The sequence below is a fragment of the Micropterus salmoides genome, unplaced genomic scaffold (genome assembly GCF_014851395.1).
Source record: "Micropterus salmoides isolate LMB-PRFRI ecotype aquatic unplaced genomic scaffold, ASM1485139v1 Ms_hic_scaffold_19, whole genome shotgun sequence".
Lineage (NCBI taxonomy): Eukaryota > Metazoa > Chordata > Actinopteri > Centrarchiformes > Centrarchidae > Micropterus > Micropterus salmoides.
The window spans coordinates 11,689,374-11,705,905 of NW_024041039.1; the positions used below are offsets into that span (position 1 = coordinate 11,689,374).

The 16,532-nt window shown below is 40.0% G+C and overlaps 1 protein-coding gene across 5 annotated transcripts; it reads left to right on the forward strand.

The window, feature by feature from the left end:
- Positions 1-13: 13 nt before the first annotated feature.
- Positions 14-13,448, forward strand: LOC119910844 (serine/threonine-protein kinase PAK 2-like). Of its 5 annotated transcripts, none has more exons than XM_038729643.1 (15): positions 14-207; positions 5,605-5,798; positions 5,911-6,017; positions 6,910-7,057; positions 7,150-7,166; positions 7,276-7,389; positions 7,613-7,736; positions 7,839-7,902; positions 8,106-8,154; positions 8,326-8,438; positions 8,554-8,671; positions 9,774-9,873; positions 10,039-10,235; positions 10,965-11,102; positions 11,379-13,445. In XM_038729643.1, exons 2-15 carry the CDS (start codon positions 5,621-5,623, stop codon positions 11,463-11,465), a joined length of 1,554 nt encoding a protein of 517 aa, XP_038585571.1. In that variant the 5' UTR covers positions 14-207; positions 5,605-5,620; the 3' UTR covers positions 11,466-13,445. The 5 variants fall into 5 exon arrangements, with proteins under 5 accessions (XP_038585571.1, XP_038585575.1, XP_038585572.1 ...); XM_038729647.1 differs by lacking the exon at positions 14-207 and adding an exon at positions 3,235-3,383 and having other exon boundaries at positions 11,379-13,448; XM_038729644.1 differs by lacking the exon at positions 14-207 and adding an exon at positions 3,371-3,506 and having other exon boundaries at positions 11,379-13,448.
- The last annotated feature ends 3,084 nt before the right edge of the window (positions 13,449-16,532 follow it).

A 16,532-nucleotide genomic window follows, 5' to 3' on the forward strand; every position in this document is an offset into this window, starting at 1 on the left:
GAGTAGTCTGGGAAAGAGAGGAATAAAGTGTGTCAACGATAAAAGAAAGAATAAAAGACGAAAGACTTTTTTTCTCATCCCCAGGGAACTTTGTGAAATCTCAGCGTCAAATCTGGGCTTTAACGGACTGAAAATCAACACAGACGGGGCGGAGTTTCGGCTGTGTGGCTGGAGTGCGTTTGATTTCTTTGCGGTTGACAGCAGCCGGTGAGTTTAGATTCGCTCATTCAACACAGCCGGTCAGTCAGTCTTACATACACGTTGCTTATTTGGTAATAGTTTGCTTAATACTAACTTTTCTCTTTGGCACAGGAAGCATTCAGACTGAGTTCTTCCATAATTGTTGAGGAGATACTCATCCTGTCTCTTAAGGGTATAAAAAGAAAGTACCGCAAGAGATCCAGATCCTAGTGTAAATGGGATTTGTGGCTTGCTTTCTTTTTAATTCAAAGTAATGACAGTCTACAGGGACACTAGTATTTTAATAACGCGAGGTTAATACAAAACATCTGCAGTACATAGCAGCCACTTGAGTCTTAAATGGGCCTAAATATCTGGCAAGCAGTTCAGAAGCTGGTTTAATAAAATGTAATTGAACTTAAAGTTACAATAAAACAATGTACAACATCCATATAGTATAATGTTTATGTAGAGACAGGACATAGCTGTTTATGTTTTCATTGTAGTTTCATTTATATTTTTCAGCTCAGCATTTGGAAATCATCCCATTTGGAGATGTCATAGTCTTTTTTTGACCACGAGATGCGGTAATCTGGCTTACAGCAGAAGCATTTAGAAGAATTCTGTAAATGTTACCCAAGTTTAGTCGCTTTCCACCTCTGCTTCCTTGAAACGTAGCTACCACAGTGTGGGTTTCACTGGGGGAGTTTGGGCCTTTGGATTTCTAAAGTCTTGACTTGCCTGCAAACTCTGCACGAGTGAATGTCTGTGATTTTTCAGTCCGGACTGGTGATCCTGCAGGTACACTGAATTAGTCATTCATAGGCCCTGAGACGAACAGACGTCCACTGTGAATCGTGAGGCTGGTTTTGTACCTGGTCCAAATTGCAGAGTTAAGTTCTGACAGCGAGCTGGGACTTTGATCCAGTGTTGACACAGGGGTGAGGCAGCTGTTTGAATAACAGGATAAGGTGTTCAGTGTGGGTGTGCAGCTGGGCAGTGTGTTCACGCTTCAGTCACTACCAGACCTATAATCAGTGAAGTGACTGTAGTGAGTTCAGACAGAGAGAGAGAGAGAGAGAGAGAGAGTGTGTGTGTATAGTACATGTGCGTGTTTTTATGTCTGTCTGTGTATATCTGTATGTTTAGAGGTGGGTAAAGTGTGTGTGTGTGTGTGTGTGTGTGTGTGTGTGATATTCGGCTTCATCACTCCTTCCAGGAAGTCCTCCGCAGAATTTCCTTTTATAGAAGCTGAATACAAAAGGCTTGCTGTCCACTTCCTGTAAACAGCTCGGCGGCTGTGTTTGCTGCGTTCTGGTAGGCCGGCCCGGTCCTGTGACCCTCTGCGGCTCGGGGAGTTCCAGGATAAGGAAGTGGGCTTCCCTTGATGGCGGCCTGCCACAGGGAATAGAAAGTGCTCTGATGCAGCGAGAGCAGAGAATGAGGAATAGAAACTACAAATGGCAGAGGGATGATGAAAGTTGAGAGTTTCTGTGAATTGACAGCAGCTGAGAGATGCAGTTGGATGTTGTCTGGATGCAAAATGATCTTTTTGGTAACCATGTGTGCAGAGTTGGAGGGCATAATAAAAGCATAGAGACAGGCATGTGACAGAAAAGGAACGTAACCACATCAATATAGCTGAAATGATTACTCACTAAATTGATTAGTCCATTGACCGATTGATTATTTGAGAGACTTTTTAAGCATGTTGCTGTTTCCAGCATCTCAAATGTGAAAAGTAATTTCCCCTGTTTTGTATCATTAAACATTAAACATATACTCTTTGGTTTGGTTAAGTAATTTTTGATGCTGGTACCAAAATTACACTTATTCATTACCTAATTTGGAGCGATATCAACACATTCTTTACAACACCCCCTTTTTTTAATTTCACAAAACCAAACCTACAGTGCACATAAGTACCTGTGCAGCCGTATTTTTACCTAAATAAATGTATCCAAAATGTGGATATAAACCTGCATTCATTGAATTTCTTTGGCCGATTAGGGGAAGTTCAACAAGCTGTAAAGACAAAACTGACATATTATCCCCTTATAAAGTGGAGGTAGTGAACTTCTTAGTTCATCACTATGAGAGGCCACTTTAACATTACTCGTATTTATTTGATCCACTGTTAAACATTTTGATCAGAGTAGCTTTAGGAACTATATAGTCAAACTAAAAGTAAACAAGATTATGGTATACAATAGCTTGTAGTATTTGACAAATTTGGAGACTCTACGGTGCTATCGACACATTTTCACCTAGTAATGAAAAAGTATTAAGGTTTGCTCATGAAAGGGGGAAACTATCATAAAAAAGTAAAAAAAAAATCAACATCACTTTGTGTAAAAAGAAAATGTTTTTGACTCCCTCTTACTCTGTTAATTGTTTTGGGACCACTCAAAAATAAAGTTTCTTGCGACTCCTTTGGGTTTTCCAGATTTTAAGATTATATATAATATATATTATATAATATATATGTAGATATATTATTATAGAAGATATTATATATCCAAATATAGCATAATGACATCAAATTAAGAACAGCAGCAAACAGCTGTTGACATTTCTGGTGTTGGCATTTCTGGAGCTAGCAAATCTTTGGCATTTGTTCTTGAAAACTGACTTAAAGTGATCAATGTGTCATGTTCATCTTGTTCTGTTCAGCAGTAATAGGGAGTGTGCAGTTATACAAACAACAAGCGCGTGGCCTGCAGCGCTGATGTGTGCACCTGCCCGCTCCCCTCAAAGTTCTTTTTGCGGGCGCTCAGTAAGAGTAGCCCGGAGCTACAAGAAGTTCAAGTGCTCACAATGGAGCCCCTGTTGGCAAAGGGAGTGTGTGTTTAGGGCAGGGAATGCGTGTGTGTGAGACGGGCCTGCATGAGGAGGAGCCTTGTTTGTGTGTGTGTGTGTGTGTGTGTGTGTGTGTGTGTTTGTGAGATGTGTGACATGAACGGGAGTACACGCCCAACCCCTGCAGCCCTGTAGCAATGGAATTCCTACTGAGAGACAACTTGTCTAAGCCTTGGCAACACACACGCACACACACACAGACTTTAAACATGCACATTAAGGTTGGACTAGGTTTAATTTTATCCTGCCGGGGCAAGAATACACTTGTCCAGTCCAAGATCACTGAGGAATGAGGCAGCCTGCTAAGACCTGCCCTGAGAAGGCTGAAAAGGAGAGAAAGAGGGGTAAGGGAGCAGCGAGAGCTAAGTAGACAGATGATCTAGAGAAAGAGCTGCATACACTTGCTGGGAATACAAGTTTTCATTGTTTACCTGTCTTCTGTAAGGCGCATTGGAGGCAACAAACAGGTGAGTACTTAACAGATTATGTAAAAGAGGCAAAGCCATTGAAAAGAGATTTAGGGGCGTAAAGAGAGTTAGGGGAGTGTCTCATTTGCTGTGGGTGGACTGTCTCATTGGGTTGTGTTTTTATAATGATGTGACTCGCGCCACATCGGAAAATTTGAAGTTTACAGTCAGTTTACAAGATCTGAGGTGTGACAGGCCTTACTACAAGTAAGCACACAGCAGTGATAGCTGGGATAGCCTCGATAACAGAGCGTCAAATCACAGTACATTGAATGTTTCAGGGAGGGGAAAAATATAGCCTCGAGTCAAACTAGTGCTGATGTGTCTTCAGCTTGCAACCTGAGGACTTGGTTATTACATGGGACAAATCAGCTTGTGTGAATGGCTTTTTTGATCATTTCAAAGGCCTGATGCTGTGTGTGTGTTGGTTAATGTGTTAAGGGAAGGAGTCTGTATCAAGAAATCTGCACAGCTGGAGCCTGATTTCATTGATTTTGTGGTGTTGTAGTATCAAAGGTGAGTCAGATCAGCAGAGCCGTCGAAGGAGGAGGATTTTGTGTGAAAAGGAGGTCATAGGCATACCTGCCTGGTACCCTTCTTTTATACACATTTAATACCCGCTGTGTCATCAGCGGTCAGACACAGGAAGTAAGGAAACCTTTTGTTTGCTTCCTGTTTCCTGTCTGTGATGTCACCAAGAATGCAGGCTGCAGCTCGGAGACGAACGCGCTGCTTTCTCTGCAAGACTGGAAGAGGTGCACTTTTGGTTAAGTGTTTTTTTTTGTTTTGGTTTTTTTATGCGTGTGCACGTGTGTCTACAATCTCAGTTTTCACCATATTAGGGTAATGGATTACACTCAGATGTGTCTACCATTGGGGGAAGAAGTACTCAAATGAAAAACAAATACAACAATGTTAAAATACTCCATTATAAGTAAAGGTCCCCTAATTCAAAATCCAACTTGCACAGAAGTATTATCCTATTATTGATATATTTATTATATGTGACATTACTATTTTGTTAATACTGACATATCAAGTAACATGTTAGTGTTTCCAACGTAGGGGTCACTTCCAAAGGGTCACAAGATAAATCTGAGTGGTGGTGAGAAGATTAATAGTAAAGGAATGAAGAACAATTCTGCTACACAAATATGGTTTTTTTTTGGTTTTTTTTTACCTTTCTCAGAACTGCTTTTTTGTGAAATGTCAGATTTTTAAAAATCTCTTTGGGCCTCAAAGTGTTATTTAAATGATAAAATCTGAGAAGCTTTGAGACAACATGCCTCAAGGACTTAAGGATATCTGAAATGTGACCCTAAACACTGCTTGTTTTTGTAAGGGATCACAAGCCAAAATGATTGGAAACCACTGGTTTAGTATATAACGATAATATATACACTTATCATATGTTGTTTTAAAGTCATAATAAATAAGTGGAGTAAAAATTAGATTATTTCCCTCTGAAATGTAGCAGACATAGAGCACATAGTAATGTAAATACTCAAGTCAAGTACAAGTACTTCAAAATTGCACTTAAGTGCAGTACTTGATTGTCTATATCATGCTTCTGAGGTTTCACACTACCCAGCACAGTTCTTCCAGTCCTTCTCACTGAGTTGTTCTTAAGTCCTCTCCCTTTAACTCCGGTAGTCATACCATACACTCACTTAGTCATTCGAAGACACTCCCCCCTGTCTCTCTGTCTCTGCCTCTCTCTCTGCCTCCTTTCCTTCCTCATTCATTTGTAACAGTGAACGAGACTCAACACGTCACTTTGCCCGTTCAGCGCTGCTTCCTGTTCACACTCTCTGTTCCCTTTGCTGCAACTCTCAGTGCTGTCCCACAGATTGTGGCATGGATGGATTAGTTAGGTTGGCGTGAGTTCTTCTTAACTTGTTGTTCAGTTGTTTCTTTCTCTGCGTAATAGACTAAGTTTTACTTGATTTGCAGCCGTTTCTCAGTAGCATTTTTGGCTAACATGTAAGGCTAGCATTGTGAAATGAAAAAAACAGGAAGAACCAGTGATTGAACTAGCGACAGAGTTATTGTAATTCTATAATGCATTGTCATTTTGTGTCTTATCCCGTTTTTGCAGGTGTACGTGTGTGTAGATGTGTGACAGCGGAGTGTGTGAAGACAAGCCCCCAGCCCCCCCTGTCAGGATGAGCAGCCAAGGAGGAGGACCCAAGGACTCCCAGTCAGCCAATCACAACTCTCGGCCACTTCCCTCTGTACCAGAGGAGAAGAAGTCTAGAAACAAAATCATCTCCATGTTTGCCTCTGAGAAAGGTGAGAGATGTGGAGAATACACACATTTACATAGACACACATACAGTAAAAAAACCCACATGCAATTGCAGTAGGTGACGAAAACACTTGACCCTTGACCTTTTACCTGCAGGAGGCAGGAAGAAGGACCGGGACAAGGACAGGCCTGAGATCTCCTCCCCATCGGACTTTGAACACACCATCCATGTGGGTTTTGATGCTGTCACTGGAGAGTTCACTGTAAGTATATATATACATATATATAACAAACTGGTTTTCAGGGCAAAACAATGCATTGATGAACTGTCAATTCTTTGTAAATGACGTTATGTTGGAGAGTTAGTAGTATTCACACAGTTTAGTATTTTAGAGTAGTTTAGAGGGGGAAATATCGATTTCTGCTAACTTAGCTGAAACAATTTGGTCATTAACGTTCAGTAATATGACGTATTTAAAATCTCCCCTGCTTACTTCATTATTAAACATAATTTTTATTTAACAGGTTTTAATTTAGTGATGTGTAAATCTCCATTTAATAAACCCATGTTATATCTAAGCCAAGTTTCAACTCATGACAAGCTGGTGCAACAGGCTTGAAATGATTAATTGTTTCGCTGTCAGAAAAGTTATTTTTAGATTTTAAATTACAGCTGTAGTTGTGCCATAAGATTATTGCCATTGTTGTTACATTGTCATTGTATTAGTGAATCCAGCAAGGGCAACCTGAGCATACGTATGTGAATCCTTTTTACACATGCATCATTTAACCCAGAAATCTTCTTCTGGCATCAGTTGTGGTTCAAGCAAGCTAACGTTTATGTCATTCAGAATGCAAAGTGAGTATATAGATTTTATTCTTAAAATTGTAATAGTTCAACGCTGGAAAACTGGTGATTAACAAATGTCTTTTTGCTTTTTAACTGTTGGGATATTGGATGGACTCCTGAATAAGAACGCTACCAATTATCTTATTAAAGTTGACACCTGGCTACTGGAACATGTTCCATCTGGGTGCATGACCTCAGATCATAGTGTCTTATTTTTGTTTTCTTTGTTTAATGGCTCGATCTCTGTAGACGTATATGTTTTTCAATGAGTGTGTGTGTGTGTGTTTGTTTGTTTGTTTATCCAGGGCATGCCGGAGCAGTGGGCCCGTCTCCTTCAGTACTCCAACATCAGTAAATCAGAACAGAAACAGAATCCTCAGGCCGTCCTCGATATTCTCAAGTTCTACGACTCCACCAGTGGAAAACAGAAATACCTCAGTTTTTCCGCCTCAGGTCAGTTTTCTTTTGCTCAACAGATCAATTAAAGTCCAATGTTGTACCTGCGCATGACTCACTCGTCTGTCCTTACACTTTATCTCTTTCAGATAAAGACTCACAGTCGGTGAGTAGTTCCGTTCAACCTTTACACCCTCATTGATAGCATTACATTGAATACATTAAGCAACACATGACTGTCATTCTGTTTAACCTTCGTATGTTTGCTGTTGCAGCTAGGCAAGCAGGGTACAGTGACCTCCCCATCAGGTAGCAAGGATGGAGATGATGATGATGACGACGAAACACCACCTCCGATTGTGGCACCACGGCCAGAACACACAAAATCTGTGAGTCAAGATCAAAAGATTGTGATTTTTATAAAAAATTTTATTTAACACAGGAAAACGGCACCGTAGACCATATTGTTATTTTTAGGCATTTAGTTGATACTGTTACCCAGAGTTACTAAACTGAAGATCTAGTCAGCAAAAATTAAAAGCAGCTAAAAATACAAAGGGCAAGATCACCCATGGTCAGTATTCCTGAAAGTTTTCTTTCCTGTGTTGTCAGATGTACACGAGGTCGGTGATAGACCCACTCCCAGCTCCAGATGTAGACTCCGCCTCTAAGGCAGCTGACAAACAGAAGAAGAAGGGAGGCAAGATGACTGATGAAGAGATAATGGAGAAACTCAGTATGTCAAACACACTGGAAATGACACATTGCAGGCAAAGCCACATCTATTCTTGGCTCCAGTCTGTACAGCTGACTTAACAATTTTTTTTGTAACTCCTAGGAACTATTGTCAGTATTGGAGATCCTAAGAAGAAGTACACTCGCTACGAGAAGATCGGCCAAGGGTGAGTCAGAATTTAGGACAGTGTAAACATTGAAAATTGGCAGGAATTTTAAGGAGTCTGTGTAAAAGGTGGCTGGTCCAAACTGATCAAAAGAGGAAGGTAAACCAACCCTGAATAGTGTAGTATGGGCAACGTAAAAATAATCTTAGGCAAAAAATAAGGAAAAGTCTTTAATTTTATCTCTTACTGTTTTTCACTTCCAGGGCATCTGGCACAGTTTACACAGCCATAGATGTTGCCACAGGGCAAGAGGTAAGGTTACTTCATCTTGTGCCTCTGCCACCAAAAAAAAACATGTCAGTGTCCCCTCAACTTGAAGAAGAGGTTGGACTGAACTACAAATTCTGAGATTGTGCCTTGCAATTGGTCAGGTAGATTGCATGCACCGGTGGTACCACATTTACAGGATGTTGTGTTCTGCAGGTGGCCATCAAACAGATCAACTTGCAGAAGCAGCCAAAGAAGGAGTTAATTATCAATGAGATCCTGGTCATGAAGGAGATGAAGAACCCCAACATTGTCAACTTTGTAGATAGGTAACACTGACCTAACACATACTGTACAGACAAACATACAGTATACGTCCGTACATCAGTAGCAAATGTAAGTTGACTGTTTTGTGGATGTGACTGTGTTTGTGTGTGTTTTTAGTTTCCTCGTAGGAGATGAGCTTTTCGTGGTGATGGAGTACCTGGCTGGTGGCTCCCTAACTGATGTTGTGACAGAGACGTGCATGGACGAGGCCCAGATTGCTGCCGTCTGCAGAGAGGTAGGATTCTATTCAGACAACTGAGCTCCCCTCATGTCATTTATTGACCAGGTCCTGTATTTGTCAATTGTCTCAGAGTAGGTAACTTATCTAACCTGGCCAACAATTTTTAGAGTGGTGCATTTTTTATTCTACTTTTAGTAGTAGGAGTAAAAGCATTTTATTGACTTTCTTAACTTTGGAAATAAGTCCTATCTCAGCCAATATTTAGGAGAGCTCCAGAGGTGTGCTAACCTGTTAGGAATTGCCAGGAGATAGCAGTGTTATGTGCATACATACCGTGGGAGGATGATGATTGATCACAATGAGGTTCTTAAAAGATACTGTTTTGGGAAACAACAACATAAATTTTGTGACTGACCTTGATCATGCACGAGACAACCAACGGGGACCCACTTGGAGGAAAAAAAAAGAAATGTTCAGTGTGATTCTGAGATAGCACCTTTCACAGAGCAAGTCACAAGGTGCTTTACAATATTAAAAAATAGCAACAATAAAACAGTGGAGCAATCAAACAATCATACATAAGCATCATACCATTTTTGTATTTGAAAGAGCACATGAATATTCACATTTAAAAGTTAACTGGGAGACAAAGGCCTGCTTAGATGAGTTTTCAGCTGATTTTAAAATGCTTCGACTGAGACCCCAGAGTGCAGGTGTGACGGATGATCATTCCACAGTGTCGGTGCCACCACCTGGAATGGACGGTCACCTTTAGTTTTGAGACGTGATGCTTGATAAAAACAGACCCTGAACTGTTATTTGCTTTCGCTGGCTAATGTTACATCTTGTAGCCATTAGGTAGTAAACCTGAATAACCATCCATGAGTGATTTATTGTCGGGGTAGCCAATTAGCGTCTAGCAAGCTGATCTGCAGCATTTGCAGGCTTTTAAAGGATAACACTAGTGTTAATTAGCTTTTTTATTATTATGAACAAATGTCACGAAATTACCTCTCCGCACACGACTCTCTCACCTCTTTGTATTTATTCAAACAAAACAAAAAATTGTATGTTTATCTAATGTTTTATATTTGTCTTTAATCCTTGTGTGCATAAACTTTTGGGTATCCTAACCATCCTCCCTTTCTGCATCCAGGTCATCCAGGCTCTGGAGTTTCTTCATGCCAACCAGGTCATCCACAGAGACATCAAGAGTGACAATGTATTGCTCGGGATGGACGGATCAGTCAAACTCAGTGAGGGAGAGCTCACGCAAACATGCACAGATCCACAGACACATATTGTACATATCTGACAGAATGGCACACTGTTTTTTAATTTGCACATGTACTTTTGATCTTAACTGTGGGAAGGGCTTTGAATAAATCAATCTAACCAGATATTTCTTTCTCTCTTTGCAGCTGACTTCGGCTTCTGTGCCCAGATCACCCCAGAGCAGAGCAAACGCAGCACCATGGTGGGGACCCCGTACTGGATGGCTCCAGAGGTGGTGACCAGGAAAGCCTACGGACCCAAAGTGGACATTTGGTCTTTGGGGATCATGGCCATAGAGATGGTGGAGGGAGAGCCTCCATATCTCAACGAGAACCCTCTCAGGGTGAGTGCGTGCCGGGAGAAAGTTTATGAAATGCAAGAAAATTGTGAAAAATCAGTGTTTTCTGGAGCCCAAGGTGACATCTGACCAACAGTCCAAACCCCAAACACATTTAGTTTGAAAAAATATAAAACAGATAAAAGCAGAAACTCTTCAAATTAGAGATGCTGCAACCAGTGAATTTAGTCATTTTTGCTTTACTAATTATATAAAGCTAGTTAGTGAGTTTTAGGTGCTGGTAGGTGGTTACCATAGACCAGGCTAGCTGATTTACCCTGTTTGCAGTTGTTGCGCTAAGCTAAGCTAACTGGCTGTTGGCTCTAACTTCATATTTAACAGACAGATATGACAGTGGTATTGATTGTCTAATCTAACTCTCTGCCAGAAAGCAAAAAAATGTATTTCCCGAAATGTCAAACTATTTCTTTACTTCCAAAGGTAAACCAGCATTTAGATCATATTATTAAATAAAAGCACAACAGTGACCACAAACTAGAGTGGACAGTTTAGGGGTTTTTTTTCTATTACGGTCTCTGCTTCCACATTATCATATTTGAACATTATTATTAACAAAAGGTCTAAAAATGTTTTTATTTGCAATATTTTATCTGTCCGATGTTAGAAGCAAGAGTTTACTACTAAAGACCAGCACTGTGAAGGAATGAATTCATGTTGAAATGCTTCAAAATTACATTAGACTGCTTTTCTTATATGCTTTTGTGCTGGTCTTAGGCGTTGTATTTAATTGCCACCAATGGGACTCCTGAGCTGCAGAGTCCAGAGAAGCTGTCTCCTGTCTTCAGATCCTTCCTGTCCCGCTGTCTGGAGATGGATGTGGAGAAACGAGGTTCTGGCAAAGAACTGCTGCAGGTAGAAGAGGATTACACACTCGTTCCTCAATATATCCCTCTCAAAAACATCCCACACTTTAAGGCTGGAAGTATTATTTTATTATCAATTAATCAGTTAATTTATTTGTCTAAAGAAATGTCAGAAAATTGTGAAAAGGGCCATTACGATTACTTAGAGCCAAGAAGCTGGAACCAGGAAATGTTTGACATTTGTGTTCGTAAGTAAGTGAAGGTCTTCTTCATTCCTCATCTTATTATATTTCCTGTGTGCACTTCTTTGTCTGTCTGTCTGTAGCACCCATTCCTGAAGCTGGCCAAGCCTCTGTCCAGCCTCACCCCACTCATCCTGGCAGCCAAGGAGGCCATGAAGAGCAACCGCTAAATCCCAGTCTCTAAAGACTATAAGAGCTGACTCCAATGACAGCCAAATCAGCCAGCATCTTCCACTGGTCTATGTATGATGACCATCAACAACCTGCTAGTGTTTGTGTTTTTTTCCAAGGGTCACAAAATGCCTCTCTACTCCTCCCAGTGTTTCTCTACTGATGCCAGATGTGTCTTACCATTGTGCCTTGTTCTAAAGCCGCATACAGCCATAATGTTTTCTAGTTGTTGCAGCCATAGGAATGCGGGATCACTGTTGCAAAGGTTCAAGACTCTTTGCACACCAAGGGCCATATTCACACAGGTTTTTTAACAGTGTTCCTAAAATGCGCTGAAGGTTCCAGCCTGAGAGTCTCTTCTTAAAACCAGCTCAAAAAGCTGCTGCAAGCTGAAGAAATTAACGCCTAAACGAAGAGAAAGCTTAACCTGTTGATATGAATGACATCATGTTTAATGAATTAACTTACTCACTGGTTGAAGATATTCACAAGATAAGTTTGTTTGTAGCAAGTTGTGCAAACCATCACCCCTGGTCTTACTGGATTGTTTGGATTTGTTGTTGAGCTGATTGGATCTTTATCAACTTGCCAGCCCATATTTTTTTTTAATTTTATCAATTAAAAAACTACTTTTAGAGCTCAAATATCTGATTAATAAGCAAACTTGTTGTGAGACATGAAGATCGTGAGGAATCTAAAGTTTTGGTGTGTGGAGAGACCCTAACCTTTGGAACTGGTATCTGTGGTTGCTGTAGCTATGGGTACACATGTGCGTGGAAAACTCAAGTGTACTGATACTGTGCTGTACTGTGGCCCAGCATGAGACATTGCAGTGTTTGTGCAGTGGAAAAGCCATACCAGTGTCCTTTTTTGACCCTGTATCTCACAGAAAAGTCAACCATTTCAATAAAAGAAATGGGATTTAAGCTTGTTTTCACTCTGTTTATGTAAATGAAATTTCTGTTAAGGGTTTCAACCCCCTGGTGGCAGTTCAGGGTGTTACCAGGCACCAAAACACACTATCTCAGATTTCATACACCTCTGCTGTGAAACTCTCAGTGCACGCTCTTCTACAAACTATGCAAACCCATCTGAACACTCTGATGTTTTCTACAGATGGGCCATGATTTTCGAATTGTGTCAAAAAAATAGTCAAAAAAATCTTATTGTTTGTCTTAGTTTTTACCTGCGCCTGATATCAACGTGTCACTGCCAGTCGTCAGGTAAAACCTGTGTGGCACGTTTCAGTTTGGCTACATCTCATACATTTCTATCACAATGTTTCTTCTTTCTTATTCTTTCTACTGTCAGTGTGTTGGTGCAAGTACAACAGAAATACTGTATGAAATTGTCTAAATGTGTTGAACTGGAGGAAGACTGCATATTTTATGTATATTATGTATTGGTGATGTCCTGTGTTTTTTAACAGCTTTTTCAAAGTATGTATATCATTGTTTTATATTTGTAACTAACACAACAGAAGATACATTTGTGTTTTCAACTTGCTTTTTTGTACCAATTCATCCTCAGTTCCCTGAACTGTGCAAGTATGAACTCCCAACCATGAAATGTATTGATAAGCCTGGACACTCCAGCCAGACCTGAGTCAAGCAGTATTTGAAAACAATTATTTGTTTTTTTTTAACCTGCTTGGAGTACCAAATGAGATTGGTTTATATGTAATTTTACAGCAAGTTTAGACAATCACTGAAAAGCATTTAAAAGCCATTTGTAAATGTGCCTTAAACCCACTTAAATGGTACCCAACAGGGTTACATAAATACAGAGGACTTTCAGATACTGTTAACGGGCTGGAAAACACTGTTTTGTGGCTTTTGACAAGAACACACATTCCAGTTGTATGTGTAATATGAACGATTGAAGTGTTAAATGTGTTGTTGTACATCATGATACCAACAATTTCTGCAATTGAATAAAATTCATACTGCATGTAAATTATTATTAAAGGTGGACCTTAAGTGGTTTGTGTCTGGATCACTGAACCTCCATACTGGTCAGGGGGCCCTGTGGCCAGATCTTCTGTTCAAAGTGACTGTTAAAGGTTCTTGTTGGAAGCTCAGTCAAACTAGCACAGATATACAAAATGACCATAAAGAGACAAAAAGTAACTACAGAGATGCAGAATGACAACAAAATTACTACAGAGAGACAAAACAACCACAAAGACAAATATGAAGAGAGACAAAACAACCACAAACAGACCACAGAGACACAACATGAAGTTACAAAATAACCATAAAGAGATGCAAAACAAACAGACACACAACATCTTTAGAAACAAAAGATCTACAGGATATTGAAAACAATTACAAAGAGATACAACTACGAACAGTTTAAGGATCTTTCTCATACAAAGGAGAGGTGGGGGGCCATCTCCAAATCCATCCGTGATGATGAAAATGATTCAAATTAATTTACATTCTCCTGTTTTGACACTAGAGAGCAGTATTCATCTTCATGTGACAGGAACAGACAGCTCTCACAAGCCTTCACCCAGACATTATAATTTGAATATCGGTTGTGCTTTCTTGCACACCAGATGTTTTTAAGGCGGCAAGTCTTGTGCCAAGAACACATAATTTTAGTTTTTTCTCACAGACATACATCCATACTGAAGATGGTGCTGGTTTTCCTTCTAATACTGGCAGCCCTCTTTCAGGGTAACATACTGCTTTGATAGATTTGACTCTATACAGAGTGCACTAACTAAACTTTCTACAACTGATACAGAGTTAGTTACATTTTTACATTGGAATTGTTCTTTATATAATATATTACATGCAGTAGTAATGTTTTATGTTTTTGCAGGATCGACAGCCAATCCAACTGTCAGTCAGTCTCCTCTATCAAAGTCTGTAGGTCTGGGACAGACGGTCTCTCTGAGCTGTACAGCCAGCAACGGAGTTGATGATGATCTCAATTGGTACCTGCAGAAACCTGGACAGCCTCCCAAACTGCTGTTTAAAAAAATAAGTAGATGTTAATCTGGTACTCCGAGTCGTTTCAGCAGCAGTGGCTCTGAACCTGAATTCACTCTGAAAATCAGTGGAGTCCAGGCAGAAGATGCAGGAGATTACTACTGTATGGGAGCGTATGTGGGCCTGCGCACACAGTGAAAAAGAGTCGTACAAAAACCTCCATCAAATTAGACTGTGTACAGATTGCTGCACGGCAGCTGTGACCTGTTCCAGAATATTCTGATATGCACCACTGCTCACCAGAACATAGCACAGTCATGCAAAGCAGGGCCACAACCTACGGTAACTTCTGTAATTTCATCCCCAGTCAAAAGGGAAGTGAAACTCAGATTTTCATGTCCCTGACACTCAGGGTTTGTTCCCTTTTACAGCTCCAGGTTAAATTATGCACACAGTCTTCCTCACTAAGAAAAACAAAAGGCAGCTCGGGTCAGAAATGAATGCTGACGTTCAAGTATACTGTGTAGGATCGATTTATATCCCTGCATCTCTGTTACTGTACTTATGGCTGTCAGTATTGAATTATCCAAATAAATGTAGCACCTGGATCTATTTGATCAATTATGAAAACAAGGAGGGAAATAAAAGTCACTCACTTATCAGTCACTTATTGTGTTCAATGTGAATCCATTTGACAGCAGGGAGCACCTATTGATGAGATGCTGATTAAGACCAATGTTAACAAAGGAGAAACGTTTGAAACAAGAGAAATAAGTTTTTAGGTGGGCTTTAAATAACCCAATGTTCTTGATGATGAACTGTCACCTCACCTCATCTCTGCCTTTTCTGTTTCACAAGAATAGATGTGTGTTTGCCTTCTTAAATGTATTTAGCTTGACTTTTATACATCACTGCTCCTCAGAGTTCTTATGTCACAGAGAGTCTGAACTGTTTTCATACACACACACTGAAAACTGCAAGTTGGACATCTGAGTCAGGTTGAGAAGTTTAGAAAATATTAGGTGCAAATCTGCAATCAACAATTTTCTGACTCGGACAGACAAATCCAAGTCTGTTAGTGTTGGCGACAATCTTCCATAAACAGTTTTAGACTAATTATCTTGTCAGTTTATTAAATCTCTATTTGATTTAGCTGGGAAAGTTAAATTGTTCTTGGACTATACCTACTGGAATCAAAAAATGAGTGAGGATTTTATATACGTTTCTACACATGACAAACAATTATCGTCTGCTTGAAACAAAGTCATTGTTTTTATAGTTTCAAATCAGTTGATATATATTAAATGTAAATGATGCTTTTACATAATACTAATTTACAAAGTCATTTTTAGGGTGCTCCGCCTTCCTCCCACCGTCCAAAGACATGCAGGCTAGGTTAATTGGTGTCTACAAAATTGTCCTTAGGTGTGGATGTGAGTGTGAGTGGTTGTCTGTCTGGCCCTGCGATGGACTGGCAACCTGTCCAGGGTGTACCCCGCCTTTCGCCCGATGTCAGCTGGGACTGGCTCCAGATGTCTAGATAGCTATACAAATACTTACTATTTAAATACAGTAAACACTGTAAGTAAATTAAAGGCAGACAAACAGTTCCTTGAACCTTTGACTGCACTTCTAATATAAATATTTTCTTCTGTTCTATTAAGATTAAAGATGTGTAAATCCTTCAGTCTGTTGAGAACAGAGAAATCATTTCCATAGAGAGGAGGTTTTGCATCGTCAGCTGATCCTACAGTGAACTGAGAAGGTTTATAGTCCTGTGAGTTCAACACTGCAGGACTCAGATCTGTCAGTCAACACAGCAGAAACTACAACCACCATGACTCTCATCACCATCCTCATCTTTATGCTGGCCTGCTGCTGCCTCAAAGGTCAGGATCATTTTTAACATAAAATTAGAAACTAATTAGATCACTAAAATCATTCACATACATGCAGGATTTAACACATGTGTACATGTTAATATGACTCAATTAATGTTCAGTGTTTCCCTTCTTTTTCAGGATCTAGTAGTGAACTGACTGTCACTCAACCAGCAGTAGTAACATCTTCTCCTGAATTTACAGTCACTCTGACTTGTAAAACCAACCCAAAAGTTAAGACATGGTC